At 40.3% G+C, this 16,166-nt stretch overlaps 1 protein-coding gene across 4 annotated transcripts in view; it reads right to left on the bottom strand.

Annotated features, from left to right (window-relative positions):
- SVEP1 (sushi, von Willebrand factor type A, EGF and pentraxin domain containing 1) overlaps window positions 1-16,166 on the bottom strand; it is a 123,736-nt gene that overhangs the window by 67,052 nt on the left and 40,518 nt on the right. For all 4 annotated transcript variants that reach the window (XM_071731876.1, XM_071731874.1, XM_071731873.1 and 1 more), the window contains exons 4-11: window positions 15,440-15,598; window positions 15,015-15,194; window positions 10,429-10,608; window positions 5,152-5,349; window positions 2,564-2,682; window positions 1,138-1,267; window positions 383-490; window positions 23-154 (exon numbers count right to left, since the gene is read on the bottom strand). In XM_071731876.1, coding sequence (XP_071587977.1) covers window positions 23-154; window positions 383-490; window positions 1,138-1,267; window positions 2,564-2,682; window positions 5,152-5,349; window positions 10,429-10,608; window positions 15,015-15,194; window positions 15,440-15,598 — 1,206 coding nt within the window. The remainder of the gene's footprint in view (window positions 1-22; window positions 155-382; window positions 491-1,137; window positions 1,268-2,563; window positions 2,683-5,151; window positions 5,350-10,428; window positions 10,609-15,014; window positions 15,195-15,439; window positions 15,599-16,166) is intronic.

The following is a 16,166-nucleotide window of genomic DNA, read 5'->3' as shown; positions in this document are numbered from 1 at the left end:
TCAGAAGATTATGACAACAAACCTTTGATGACAATGTGGATTTCACATGTCCTGTTATTTCCAGAGGGATCTATGGCTGTGTATTGAACTGTTGTCTCTCCTTTGGGGAAGAGATCTCCAGGTGTGTGACTCCTAATGATAGTCAGTGGAGCACCTAGAAGAATTAAAAGAATTAAAGCATCAGTAAGTGAACGAGGGTTGCTCACACGCAACAAGTGGAGAAGGAAATGGTAGCTTGTCTTCCAAATTATGTGTTCTTAAAAATAAGTAGGTAAAACCAAAAAGTCAAGAAAATCCTAAACTCCAAAGGATCAAAGCTGAACAGGCTGGAGTTTCCTAGCCTCCTACTGCTGCATGCATGTTTTGGGGTGAACTATCTCACCTGAATTGTCTGAAAATTGTGGTTCTTCCCATGTTGCTGGGAACTCATTCTCTCCTGCTTTCATGGGTGGTGGAGATCTGCATCTGTCAATTACAGGAGGTTCTGCATCTGCAGAATTTGAAGGGATGACATGACATTAGCTCACTGAAACGCTGCCACAGTCCAATGAAATCTACAATCAGAAGTCAGGTAAACAGAAGCTTTAAGTTCACATCAGAAGGTACAACTGCAACTGGTAGATGTTAAGGGAATGGATAAAACTAATCCTCCCGCTGAACTCATGATTTCTGCATTCTGTTTAATCTCTGACCAGCAACCCTTATTTAACAGGAGTGCTGAATAACACAACTGATTGTTAGAAATATTTGAATGATGATTTGCATCAGCAGTGTGTGAGAACCTTGGAAATTCTATTGGAGTCTTCCAAGGAGGAGAAAAAAGATACATAATGATGATACATGATGAAGGCAGAAAGTCAAAACACATTGAAGCATTTAATCTATCATTATAAGGAAAAATCTTAATATTCAAAATGAATAGCAGAACAAAACACAACTCAGACTGAACATCTGGGAGTAATGACTGCACACTATGCAAACTGTGACCCAAGATCAGTAAAGATTTTATAGAGGTATTTTTCCTGGTCTTATATCTGCACACATAACAGCCACAATGACTCACATTCTTCTTCTGTGCACAATTAGAAAGGTTTAGCCATGACAGACTCTTCCCTGGTGATTTTTACCAGCACTTACCAATAACTTTGACACTGAAAGTACAGCTTGCCTCATTGCCTGATTTATCAGCTGCTGTGTAAGTAATGGCAACTTCACCAATGGGGAGAAGAAACGGTGGTATGAAAGCTGGGGTAACGTGAACTGAGACCTTTTATAGGAAAACACTTGTTATTTAAAAAACAAAGCTGGTTAGTAATCACAACACTCATGTTTCAAGAAATGGCCATAAAATAATTCAATTCTTCAGTGTCTATTCTACTCATCCTTAATGCAAATAGCCTCTTGCAGGGTGGACTTTGAAACAGAGTGCTTCGCTCCCCTTCAGGATTTGGACCCTGACCTCCTGCAGTTTACTGCACTGTGCATTAAGGAAATTTAAGACTGACTTTTCCTGCCTCATTGTACTGAGCACACAGTCTGTCAGCTCACAACCTGCAGACTGGTAGATAAATGGGACTGACAATTATGGGTTATAAGTACTTACCAATCCAGTTTTAATCTACCTACATATTTATAAGTCAATAGCCCACAGATGCTCCAAAACATTCTGGCCTTGCAAAGGAACCCCACATTTGGAGCAAATGCCATGTGATGTCACACAGGTTAGAACTGTCTCAAGGAACTTCTCTTCAAAAAAATTGCTATGGCACTTGGCTTCTACAGTTCAATGAATGACCCCCTGTGTGAGCAGAGCCACAGTACCTGACCATGACTGTGATACCGCAAAAAAAAAAAAAAAAGTGTGAACTTAAACCTCTTTTACTGGGATGATTCAGAGTTTTCAGGCGTAAAAAGCTCATGTGTCTGCAGCAAATTAGAAGCACACGGAGTTACTGTTCCTCTGCTGATTCATGATAAGGCATTCTGTTCCTGTAACCTGATCACGACTGAGCCTGTAGGGAATGTTACTCTTGTGAAAGAGCTCTGGAGTAAGTTTTCCTTCTAACTCCACTTCTAGAGCTCTGACACCACAGTAGCCAAAGGCCCACATCTGAACCTTGTGTTGGAGAGGCAAGAGAGATTTTTCTTTCTCACTTGGGAAGCTGAAGCAAGTTTTCACTTATCACAGTATGTTCTTGTTAGCCTTTTAGATTAATGAACTGGTTTACTTCCTTCTGAGAAGAGTTTATTAAACTTCTTCATATTCTAAGGACTCATTTTTAAAGCAGCTGTCTCCATCCTATAAACAAGGGCACATTCTTTCTCTTAACCACATAAATTAACCATATTGAGATTTTATGCACTTACACACTGTGCAGTATTCTGTGACTGCAAAATGCTAACAAGGACAGAAAATGCTGAATTCTCAAGAAGTAAACTTTTCAGTAGATTTTTCTTCTACTCCTGCTTATTACATGATGTTCTAGTGGCTCAAAAAAATAATTTTAAATTGGTACCTATAGCAAGACTGCCTCCAGGTAAAGATACATAGACTTTAACTTGCCTCATCTCCAGAGTTATCCTCAGCTGTTGGTACCTGCCAGCTGATATTAGCAGAGTTATGATGTTGCAGAGTCTCAGTCTGAATATTTTCTGGACAGTGGATCCGAGGAGCTTCAATATCTGATCCAAAAAAGACAAACTATTTTTATATGTGGCATTATAGAAGTAAAACCTCTGTAATAGTTAGGATACAACACACTGTAACCATGCATTTTTGTGCTGCCTGGAATATAAATGAATGTATTTTTACAAACTTCCTGTTTCTGCCCCTTTTTAATTCTTGCCCACAGCCTCATACATAAGCAGTAAATACTCCTGGGAAAGAGCCTATTTTTATGGTGTTTTTGCACATTATAGAACAATAAAACTCTGGTTCCTACCTGCAACCAAAAAAAAAAAAAAAAAAAAAAAAAAAAAAGACAGGGTGAAGCTCTTATTATTCTCTTATTATTCATCCATTCATTACACACATATACTCAGTAAAAAGTAATGGCTTCTCTATCCTTTTACCCGCCCCCCCCCCATATCACATACACAGCTCAGATATTAACACTTGTTTCTCATGATTGGTGACTTAAAAAAAAAAGAAAAAAGAACATTTGTGTATTTGTGACATAAAATATGTGTACTATGAACAACACAGTAGTGACAGTCAAATTCCCTGGAGCACAGTGTGGAAGCAACTTGAAAGAAACAATGGCAAGATTACACCAGCTGCTGGAAATAATAATAAAAATGTTTCGTAATAAACTCCCGCTACAAGGCATTATTTAAGACAAATGGAGTATTCTTGTGACATATGATGGATGGTTTCAAAGGACTGGTGGTATAATATGGGTAACATCACCACCAATATTTAAGCTTCAAGTTTCCCTGAAAAACTTAAGATACTTCTTAATTTCTCTGGCACAGGGCCACCCAAAACATTTGTGGTCAGGTTATATTATTGCTGTAGCGTTGTTTGATAAATGGTCTCCAGACTCATGAAACAAGGACAACATCTTTCAGCTCTGAACTCATCTATGCCCAAGAGGCTTTAAAACAACTCAGAACTGATATTATTCATATTTTATTACTAAATAGTTCCAGTAAAGACATAACTCAGGCAATTAAACCCCTGTAATAAAGAGTGCAAAGCAATAAATACAAGTGATTTTTGCCTTCCTCTGAACTCATTCCAGTGAAAATTTTATTAGAAATGCACCCTTTTAAATAACTACCAGTTATGGTTCACATTCCCCTGACCACAGCCTTCAGGCTGGGATAAATTCCATTTAAAAGTGAAATTCTGTAAAAAGACTACTAAATAAGTCAGAAAGAAAATGGCTATTTTGAACTGGCCAAATATGTTGGCAGCAAAATAGAGAGACACAGTAACCACAATGTAAGCCATTGAGATGCAACTGTTCATTTCTACTAGATAGGAATAACCTTCAGAGTTTCTTGGTGCCTCTTGTTTTAGGGCTTTATGCACTGGTAATATCTAAAAGTTTGAACTCAGGCCATGCTGCTTTATCTTGATCCAAACACTTCAGCTGGTAGCCCTGTGCTAGAATCGCATCAAATATTAAAAACTGTGGTTTGGCACAGGTTTACACAAATGATGCAGAAAAACAAAGTGGTACATCACAGAGTGGGAAATAAAGACATTTTAAAGAGATGGATAAAATTTTCCTGGTCTTTTCAGAAAAAAGAGTTCCCACCTCAATTTCCCTAGTGACCTGGCATGATGATTGCCATAACTGATTTTTTTCTGTACTGTACTGTTGAAGGCCCCAGTTTGGAGCGGAAGAACTAGTTCTAGAGGCACAATAGTTCATGAAGAGATGAACAGCAAATTCCTAGACACTGTGCTTTTGCTTGTATTCTCCTGTAGTCCAAAGTCAAACTCCTTCCAACTCCTTGTGTGTGCTTGTATGTGAGGGAATAAATAGCATTTCTATGAAAGATGGATAAACATGGCAGAACCATACTCAAATGCACATAACCATCTTCTGCTCTGTGAACTTGTGTCAGCCAATTTTGGCCTTAACTCTTGCTCACTGTTGCTTGGGGCATGTCAACAGCCACAGTCAGTTCAAAGACAAATGAAAAAGAACCATCCCTGTATGGTCTTGTCTATCAGTCTGGATTTCCACAGTATTTACAGTTTTTCTCCAACTATAGGGCTTACATGAACCTGTGCTAAACCAGTAATATAAGTAGTATCTTTGATGTTTTATTAGGAGTGGAGTGTGGTTCCACTTTGACTACCTTTATGCTAAAATACCATATGCTAAATTACTTTGAGATTTGGAAACTACCTGCAAATCAGGGCTTTTAGTATTCAGCTTCCCAATAAGACTTGTGAGATGAACCCCAGGAGAGACAGTTGATGAAATTATTCTATGATCACTATAGGATGACACTAAACCAAGCTCTGAACTCCACGTTTTTATCAGAAATTACACGTAAATCTGACAGTCTAGCTACAATGGCACAGGCAAGACTTCTTACAGATGGTTTAAATGATTCTTTCAGTTATATTCTGTGTGCCCCCTTTCGATCCTGCACACGTGTACACAGAAATGATTTTGTGGTGTTCTCTACCTTTACACAGAGCCTCCTGGATGTTTGTACTCCATCTCCCAAATGAAAGGCACCTTAGTTCTTCTTTAGTTCCAGCCAGTATGAACCCTCGGGGACAGCTCAGGTGGCACACAGTCCCAGAAACAGCAGGCTCTAGCCCACAGCTGGGCGGGAGAACTGTTACACCTGCTGGTTTCCGGAGCACTGGGCAACGCATTTCTACAAGAGATGAGTAATACAGGACTTTTAACTGACATCCATGGAATATGCATTCAAACAAATCTGCAAATAAAGTCATTTTACAGAGGAAACACAAAATACCAGAGATTTTTAAGGGCCTGCATGTGCTATGAGTGAAACCAGACCTTTGCAGCAGGAGCAAGATAAAGTCTTGTGTCTGTTGCCTTCTACAGCCTTTATTCTGTTTCTTGAAGTAAGAATGAGAGAAGGAAAAGGACATTGTCATGACCCCACTGTAAGTTAGGAATATGGCATGTGATTTTGCCTACTGCATTGCAAACAACAAAGCTTGGGTTGATCTTGACCATGTTTAAACCCAGATGCAAAAACTCAGGGTGACAGCTGACCTCTGTAAAGTCAGGAAGGGATGATGGTTGCTTAAATGCTTAAAATCAAAGCTGCAAACTATTTTATTAATAGCATTTACTACAAATTCTGAAGGTCATTTGCATCAAAGTGTAAACTTCCAAAAATCACAATACATCTAAAGAGGCTGAATTGTTGCAAAAGATTTGTATCATATTTGAGCTGTTGTTTTTACCCTGTGAAGCAAGGAATGTTATGTTTACTTCAAAGATGAGGGAATGAACAAACAAGGCAAAAATGAATGCAGTGCACAGCCTTTCAGTAGTGTTTCTTACAACAGATAATCACTGAATCGCAGAATTGTTCTTGTTGGGAAAAGCCTTTAAGATCATCAAGTCCAACCATAACCTAACTCTACTAGACTTTGTGTAACAGACAAACACACAAGAAAAATGCTTCATTATTTATAGCCAATGAGAAGACCTGTAACTCTTTACCTAGTAAGTGAAGAAAGCAAACTGGTCTTTACACAAAAGGCACACAAAGAACAACCCAGCTCAGTTCCAGAAGGGAAGGCTCTCTTCATCTCTCAGCACTTGTATAATTACACAGAACCTATTCATATTCAGAATGCTTCATATCCCTTTTCTCCCCAAATATGTGGCTAGTAACTGAAAATTGGTTATTCTGCATGAAATAAATTCAAAAAGTCTAAGTGCTCTAAGCATTGCCTGTCCTCTACATGCTCATGAAATTGTGTTTAAAGTTCGAGCAATTAAAGACTACACTTCCTTGTAACCAATACAAATAACAGAATTGTTAACATCTTTGTTCATTTCAGGCAGACAGTTTGCTACGCCATGTAAAATAACTCCATCAGAAAAAAAAACAACAAACCCTGACTTTTGGTTCCTCAACACAGGAAGGTAACTGAAAAATAGCAGGCACATCAGAAATTGGAAAAAACAATGTTTGAAAGGACAAGTTAAAAGCATTAAAATACATGCTACTCTGGGGACAACTAGAAGAAAAACTGTGAAAGGTATAAGCATGAACACCAGGGAACACTGCAGCTTTGGGGAAGCAGTACCAGTCCTCCTGGTCGATGCATCTGAAACCATACTAGTAAAATCCTAGGAGATCACAATCCTGAAACATCTGACAAACATTCAGAATAACCCTTGGTATATCTAGCCTGAGGGAATCTCTTCTAAGTGAGACAGGTTTTTACGAGAAAAAAAGCAAAACAAAACAAAACAAAAACAACTGCAATAGTTTTATTTGGATTTTTTATCAGGCCCAGGGTTTGATCAAGCTAGCTGGGGAAGTCTGTATTATATGAGAAGCATAGTAACATCCATTGTATTAGTCATATGATTAGGGAAATAATAGAGGAAAAAAGTGCTTTCATCTGCAGCTGCCTGTGAGTCACAACACTGTATTAAAATCCTTAATATCAAGAGGAATCAATTTTGCAGCAAGAGAAGAGATTACCAAAAAGAGATCACATCTCCTTAAGCCTTTTGCAAACAGTTTCAGGGAAAGAACTGGCCAACTTCAAGTAAAGGTCTGGCACAGTATTTCTTTCAACACTAGATGGCATTACCACCCTGGATGCCATCCGAGGGTTTTACCCTCGCTGAACCTGGACAAAGCACGGAGAACAATACCTTGCAAAATTAATCGATTTTAATGTGATGGATATTAATCTTTTGCCAGTGGAGAAAGAAACACAAGAACATGACTTGCATTAATTTCTAGTTTCTTGGAAAAAGATGCATATGACAACAAACCTCACGGAAGCAACAGTAAACAATCCAAGCTGTCACGGAAGAGTTATGGTTATAGATGGCTGTAGTCCAGGTTCAGTGAGCTAACTTTTCACTATGGTAAACTTTGCACTGATGAGATCTCAAACTCAGAAGAATTTAGAAAAAGAGCTAGGAGAGTACCACAAAGTCCATTAAATCTCTTTCAAGTTAAGGGACTGAAACTAATTCCACTTCATTTTGTCCAACAGAAGGGTGGGAAATTAATAAATTAGCATTACTAAAACCTAAATAAAGAAAGAATCCTGGTGTCTCTTATGCAGCAGATGATAAATAATAGCAAGCTGTTCAAACTGAAAATAGCCACAGGATACCTCCACAATAATGTCCCAGTTAATTGAGTGCGCTCATTAAAGGCAAGTTCTGCTTGACTAACCTGATCTTTCCCTAAGGTGACTTACTTAGTGAATGAGGGAAAGGGAGTGGATGTTGTTTACCTAGACATTAATAGATCTGTTTATGCCATTTCCCACTGCATTTTCCTGGAGAAATTGGCAGCTCATGGCTATGATGGGTGCACACTTCGCTGGGTAAAAGACTTGCAGGCTATTACCAAAATAACAACTACAACAAAGAGTTGTAGTGGTCAGAGTTAAAGCCACCTGGTGGCCAATCACAAGTGGTGTTGCCCAGGGCTCAGTGTTGGGGCCACTTCTCTTTAATATCTGCATCAGTGACTGGGACGAGAGGATCAAGTACCCCTTCAGTAAGTTTGTAGGTGACACTAGGTTGGGCAGCAGTGTTCATCTGCCTGAGGGGTAGGAAGGCTCCACAGAGCGCCCTGAGCAGGCTGGATCAATGGGCCAAGGCCAAGTGTATGAGGATCAACAAGGCTGAGTGCTGCGTCCTTCACTTGGGTCACAATAACCCCAGACAATGCTACACGCTTGGGGAGGAGTGGGTAGAAATCTGCTCAGAGGAAAAAGGCTGGGGATGTTGGTCAACAGTTTGCTCAATACGAGCCAGCAATCTGACAAGATGGCAAAGAAGGCCAATGTGCTGGCTTGTAGCAAACATAGTGTGGCCAGCAGGAGCAGGGCAGTGATCGTGCCCCTGTACTCAGCACTGGTGAGGCTGCACCTCAAGTCCTGTGTTCACTTCTGGGTGAGTTCAGAGAAAGGCAAGGAATCTGGTAAAAAGTCTAGAGAACAAATTTTAGGAGAAGCATCTGAGGGAACTGGGATTGTTTAGTCTGGAGGAAAGGAGGCTGAGGGGAGAACTTGTTGCTCTCTACAATTACTTGAAAGGAGGTTATAGTGAGGTGGGTGTTGAACTCTTCTCCCAAGTAACAGGTGATAGAACAAACAAAGATGAAACGGTCTGAAGTTGTGCCAGGGGAGGTTTTGATTGCAAAAAAAAATATTCACTGGAAGGGTTGCCAAGCACTGGAACAGACTTTCCAGGGGAGTGATGGAATCACCATCCCTGGAGTTATTTAGAAGATGTGTGGTGTGGTGCTTAGAAACACAGCTTAGTGGTGGATTTGGCAGTGATAGGTTATGGGTTGGCCTTTATGATCTTTAAGGTCTTTTCCAAGCAAAATGATTCCACAATTCTATGATTTTATAATGATGATGAGCATTTAGATTATTGAGTACAAAAGATTTTTTTTTTTTCCAGAGGACACTATTTTAGTCAGATTTGCATCTCATCAGGCTTGTACTAAATACAACAGGAAACAGCAGAGACATTTTCCAGCTAGCACTCTGTGGCAATCAAGGGTAACTTTTACTCAACATTTTTAGACTCAGGAAAAACAAGCTATTGCCAGGGGTAATCCAAGAATGGAGGCAATATTACATGGTGTGAAGAAATCTTCTGACACAGAGTAGAGCTGGATTTTAATAATCAAAATGCTAAGCTAGGATGGATGGATTCAACTGATGAATGCAGTTAATCTTCCAATTATAATCTTCCAACAGGATTTCAGGGTCCCTTGCTTTTGAAGTTAATTGAAGTTTTTCCACTGACTTCAACAGAAGAAAGATTAGGATCTCTTAACAAACTCTCTTGATAAATTAATAGTTGTGGATTATTTTAATCATTTATGAGAATATAGCTACAGTTAGAAATTTATTCTTGTCCCACAAGAAGTCCATATTTTCAGGCTTCTAGTAAAACAGCAGAAAATAGGCAAGTTCAATCCAACTCACCCTATTGGGACCACACTTACTGGACTCGGATGAAATTTCTTTCAGCAGTTCACACTGCTTTCAGATCAGCTAGATCACTAGATCAGCTTCTGAATTGCTGGATTTTTTTTTTTTTTTTTTTTTTTTTTTTCCAGAATGCCCTTGGAAATGTTTAAACTGCATTTCTGTCTCTTACCTTGCTAGGTTATTTTAATACTAGTGCTAAATGGTACTTCTGAATTCCTTTATGTCTGTAACAGCAACTTATGCTTACCTACCCCAGTACAGCTGGTCTGACCTTTGAATCCTGCCTTAGAAGTGCTTGGTCCCTAGCATGCCTGAACTCTGATTTCCTGCTAGAAGTTCAGCAAAAGTGACAACTGCCACATCCTGCTCAGCACCCAGTGACTGGCTAACACACCTCTCTTCTTGTCTGGAGTTAATCTTTAGATTTCAGATGGTAACTTGAACCCCTGGTTGTTCACATTTAATCCACAGTGTAGACCTGTAACTTGCATGTTTCCTACAACACATTGTGTGACAGTGTTTTAACACTCACCAGATGCAACCACCTTTTAGTTATCAGTGCCTGTGCTGGATTTCAGTGATAATCTCTGCACTTACAAATTCCTTTGTCTTGCTCCAACTTCTAAGACCTGTATAAAACACCCACAGACAAATCTCCATTCCTATCTTAGCTTCACTAAGTATTAAAATAGATATTGTTTCTCACAGTATGTCAGAACAGCTTCACTCTGACATGTACCAACAGACTGTGATCAGATACTTACCCACACACTTCGGCTCCTTTGAATCCCATTGTGAGGTTCCCTGGCAGGTGAGTTTGCTGTTACCTTCTATTTCATAGCCCTCATTACAGGTCACAAAACATACTGTCTTATAGGAGATATCAGCCGTTGAACAATTAATGTGTCCATTTTCAGGAACCTGAAGTTTGGGACATGTTCGAACTGCAAAAGGAAATGAAAACATACCAGTTAACTCTCTAGCACTGAGAATCAATGGTGGTGTTACACTAGTTTGACCAAGTTTTCAGGGGTGGCACAGGTTCTAGCTTGTACACTTGTTACAGTAGTCTGTACAAATTTGGAGAACAGGGCTGGAACAGGGCTGATTTTTTTTCAAAGGCCTGATGCCTTCCTCTTCCTGAAAGGTAGTCTTATGAAACAAATCAGAACAGTCATCATGGTAGGGAAGAGAGAGACTGGAAGAAGGACAGTCATACTAGCCATTCATAGACAGCAGGACAGCAGATGAGAAGGAACAAATCAGACTGCTGCTGAGACAAGAGACCTGTCAGGTGTAGGCAATGTGCAGGGAGTCCTAGCTGCTGCTCAATACGTTGGCCTTTCTCCTGACATGTCTCATAAACACAGCAAACAGCACATGGCTGCTATGTGCAGGATGCATGTGGAGAAAAACAAGTGGGGCATGATGGAGGATGATCCTCAGAGTGTCTTATGGTTTTGCTAGTGATGTTGCAATTTACCACAAAGCTAAACTGTTATAAATACTGATCCCAAAACAGCTGAATGATGAAGAATAAAAAAGTAATAGCACTAGTATGGCCTGAATTTACATTCTTTCTTTCAGTGTTTCAAGCTCAAACTCTTCTTCTAGGATCTCTTTGCTTTGCACTGCCTCCAACTCTCCTCTTCACCCAATATCACACACTTCTGCATTTGTGCCCTTGTTCCCCTCTGGACAAGACTCTGAATTGCATACATACCACGTGGCCTTTGGGAGCTTTGAACAACTAAGCTATACACATTTACTGTCTGGCCATGGCTATGTGATGGTCATTCTTGTATGACAACCATGTGACATGAAGTCCTCATATGCACATGCATGCCAGGGTCCTCATGTATCTTTTCCTTCAGTAATTCATGCCCCTCTTCAACAAACAGCTATTGATTTTCACAACCAGTGGAAAACGTGTGTGTTGAAAACTCTGCTCTCAGCTGAAGTTGGTAGAAACTGCTTAGTATGTTCAACAGTTATTAGGGGAAAAAAACCACAGAAGGGCAACTGCTCAAAAATATACTCAGGAAGACTGAAGATCCCTGAACTCTGTTCTCCCTGGACTGTTCTCCAAAATGTCTGTTGAGCTTGCTAGCAGGAGGGCAACCTCTGCTGACGGTGTCTACAGAGATCTAAATGACTTCTGTGTGGTTTAGGGTGGGTATTTTAACAACTGATCCATGCTGTCTGCTGCAAACCTCTCCAAAGGCACTAGAAAGTAAGCCTGCTTGGCAACTTTCTTTCCTTTTCCCAGTAGCTCTTTACTCTGCATACTGATGAGACAGGATACACCTGCAAGTGGACACACAGACTGAAGGGACTGAAGCCTTAAACTAAGAAATGTGCAGACACCCTGAGCAGCCTCTGAAAGGCAGCTCTATAAATGCCACTAACTACAAGGCCCTCAAAGCTATCAAAACCATATTAAATAAAGACTTTTTTAAAGACAACCATGGTAGCATCTGAATGGCAAAAAGGTCTGCAGCAAAACCTATGGACATTGGACAAGAGAGAGAGGAAAGAGCAAAGGGAGGGGAGAGAGAGAGAGAGGAAGGAGAGGAGAAAAGAGAGGAAGGAGAGGAGGGAGAGGAGGAGGGGAGGAGAGAGGAAGGAAGAGAGGAAGAGAGGAAGAGAGGAAGGAAGGAAGAGAGGAAGAAGGAAGGAAGAGAGGAAGGAAGAGAGAAAGGGAGAAAGGGAGGGAGGGAGGGAGGGAGGGAGGAAGGGAGGGAGGGAGGGAGGAAGGAAGGAAGAGAGGGAGGGAGGGAAGGAGGGAGGGAGGGAGGGAGGAAGGAAGGAAGGAAGAGAGGGAGGGAGGGAAGGAGGGAGGGAGGGAGGGAGGGAGGGAGGGAGGGAGGAAGGAAGGAAGGAAGGAAGGAAGGAAGGAAGGAAGGAAGGAAGGAAGGAAGGAAGGAAGGAAGGAAGGAAGGAAGGAAGGAAGGAAGGAAGGAAGGAAGGAAGGAAGGAAGGAAGGAAGGAAGGAAGGAAGGAAGGAAGGAAGGAAGGAAGGAAGGAAGGAAGGAAGGAAGGAAGGAAGGAAGGAAGGAAGGAAGGAAGGAAGGAACGATTACTGAAGAAGCCTGAATGAAGTGAGAGCACTGAGGAGGCTCTCAGCAATGTTACTTCGGTTGCAGAGAAGGAGTCTATCCATCTCTTCTGGAAGGACTGCATAGCTGTAGGGCTCCTACCTCCTCAGTGTTTCAGTATCTCAGTATGTCTCTGTCAGAAATCTTTAACTGAGTCTCCCTGGTTAAGGTTCCATGCTCTAAACACAACACCATCCTCTTGTCAATAAGGCACTTTTTATGAGAGAAAAACATTTCCAAAAAGCCCATGATGACAACAAAACCGGTAACATTATTACACTTGCTCAGGGTTTCCCCTAATACATCTGCAGGATTAAATACAGGCTTTGTTTTTTTGGTTTTTGTTTTTTTTCCTCCCCATGGCTAACTGTTAATTGCATGACATGACCGCATTAATTACTTTCCAATACAGAGCAAATTTCAGCTAGCAAAGCAACCGAGGAGTGTTTTATGTCAAAATTCAAAGCAGCGCAAAGGGATTTTTCTTCTTTCTCCCTTCTTAATTTATGTGGTAAAATACTACTGGGATTAGCAAAACAGCTATAAACCGTGCCTTTGATCTTCCTCCTTTTTACAGTCTGAGTGACCTGATAGTAGCACATCCAGCAAATGTGAAGGTAGGATTTGTAATAATTTTTTTTTTTTTTTTTTTTAAATTGGAAGTTTTTGGTATGATGGAGAATGGCAGAAGAAAAGCACAAGTATGCCTTTTCACTCCTTCAGAGGATATTAGCTCAGTATCAAGACAATATCTCAAGGAAGACTTTTTCCCAACTTTCCAGACAAATTCCCTGTTAAAGGAAGATTACTAACACCCAGTAGGTGAATATTTTTAAATACCCCAGAAAGTTTTCCAAGCAGTAGAATAGTTCATTTCTTTATAGACGATGAAGATGATCCCTTTTTTGTGACTGTCTGCACCTTTCCCCAGATTTTTTGCACTGGAGACTCCTGTGGGACAGAGGCTTTGACAGGCAGGTAGCTGTTGTCCAGTATCTCAGTCTACCTGAAGTAGCACATATCTTCAGTCTATGTTTTGACTGCTGGGAAGTCAACAGCTCTAAGTAGTTTCTCAAGATATCTCCAGGGTACTGGCCATCAATTTGTCTTCTATTAGAAGCCTCTCCTTCCCAACCTTTGTCAATGGAAACTATTAAGGAAGACTAAGTTTTCCAGAATAACCTAAAGAAGAGTCCAATGTAACCCTAACTGAGCTGCTATATAGTAATGTCCTAAGGAATTCTAGCTCAAATCCCTGCTCTCAGAATCATGACTTGCTGCTTCTTTAAGGGTTGCAGTGCTTGCTACAGTGTCATAAAGTGCTAATGCCTCCAAAAATATTTTGCCTCTGTTCTTGAAATCAAAGCTAGAGTTATAGAAGGAGATCATTACTTCTTATTTACTGCCTTCCAGTGCAGCACACTTATGTAAAGTGCATCCAACTCAAGTTAAATATGTTGAACAAGAAGCTGTGGCTCTTGAGGATATATGAGCTGCTGCCTGTTTTCTCAAGTCCTCCATGGAAGACAGGAGTACATGGGGATGCAGCTCCCCTTCTAAATCACCAAGAACCTAATCTCAGGCAGAAACAAGTAATAAGAAAGGGAAATTATGTTCCCATTTACTTTTAAGAGCTCCAGAAATAATGTTTTTCACTATACTTATTCCCACATCTCCTCTGTTTCACACCTTCTATTTATTTCTTTTCCATTTGACAGTGTCTAACAGTGAGCTTGTTGGATACTCCCAGCTGCTCCCTAGTGAAACTTCACTCGGAATTGAGGATAGCTCAAGGTACAAGCTTTCCTATTTCTTGTAAGAAAGAAAAATGTCATTATTTCATGGTTTATGCCTCCCAGTGCAAGCATTTGTCTATGCAATGAGTCTGGTGGATATTCTAAAACACCCACGTGACAAGATTTTGTTATATATTTGACTACTTCATGGGTACACTGGATAATACACAGAAATTATGTGGTGAGAGCTTTAAGGATGGAGACTGTAGATTCACTTGCAAAAGGCTGTTCGACCAGTAAATATTGTTCTGCATTTTCTATTGTAGACATTCTGCTTCAAGTTTAGGAAGGAGAGAAATAGAGTACCTGGATCTGGAGTTTACCTTTGGAACATTCTTTCACCCCAAAGCTGACAGGATCAGATCTGAATGCCCGAATAGATAGCACATAGAGAAAAACACTCTTAAGAGCAAAACAATCCAACAGAAAAAGACTTTAAACAGACAACAGTCATACCTCTGCAAGTAGCCTCTGATCCAGACCACTGGCCATTTGGCTGACAAAGCCGGATGCTGCTTCCCATTAGATCAAATCCAGCTTTGCATCGGATTCCACAAGCAGCATTAAAGTAATTGTTGCAGACATTCTGGACAAAGTAACCATTTTCAGGGGGCTTCAGTTCAGGGCAGTGAACAACTAAATAATGAAATAATCACAGCAGAGTTACAATAACAACTGGAGTACAATAGGCTAATGAAAGAAAAAAACTTTTTTCATTTCCAACTTGACTTGCATCTTGGTGCTTTTGTTGTTTTGGAATGACAGAGACAATCTTGCATGCAATTTGACATATCCTCTATAGTGCAAACACAACAACAAAGTTGTCCCAGCACTATATTGTGCATTCCAAGGGTATTCTGTTCCAGGATGGAAGCACTTACCTTCACAGGTTTGTCCTATAGCATGATACCCCTCCCGGCATGTACAATCCTCAATGCTGGTACTTCCTGGAGGAGAAGTATGATTCTCATCAGGACATGAGATGCAAGTGCTGATTCCACCTGGTGAACCCTCAGGCTTGTATGTTCCTGGTGGACAAGCTGTTGAGCAAAAAGTAACATGACATAAGAATTCAGTGTATTTGCCTTTTGCAGATAGAATAATTTTTCTGGTGTGTTCCTTCAGATTTTTAACATATTTGGAACCTAATACATCCAGTGTCACTAAGGGCAGAAGCACTCTCCACTTAAACTTCTGCAGATTTCTTAATGGAGTGAACTAAAGCACACTGAGCTTGGTGGAGATCTCTCCAGTGAATGCCTGGGGACTGATACTAAGTTCCTGATTAATTTTTTTTGAAAAGAAGCCAAAGAGACACCAGATTTTCAGTGATAAAAGCTATACTAACCTCGCAATGGCATTCTTGATTTAGAGGTGTAAAAAATTAGCTCAGACAAAAACCTTGCCATTCAAAGCTGCACCATTATTTAATGCATACAAATTCTTATTAACAAGTTAACAGAAGTTAGCAAAATCCCTGACCCTGATTTACACATTATGATTACACCATACTTCCTAAAATGTATAAAGCACAGCAATGAAGCAATCAATCAAAACAACTGCTCACTGGAACCTTTGCACTCATTAGTATACCTGTCAATATTTTAA

Source organism: Heliangelus exortis, chromosome Z (genome assembly GCF_036169615.1).
Source record: "Heliangelus exortis chromosome Z, bHelExo1.hap1, whole genome shotgun sequence".
Classification (NCBI taxonomy): domain Eukaryota; kingdom Metazoa; phylum Chordata; class Aves; order Apodiformes; family Trochilidae; genus Heliangelus; species Heliangelus exortis.
This window is presented reverse-complemented; position numbering and strand designations above follow the sequence as displayed.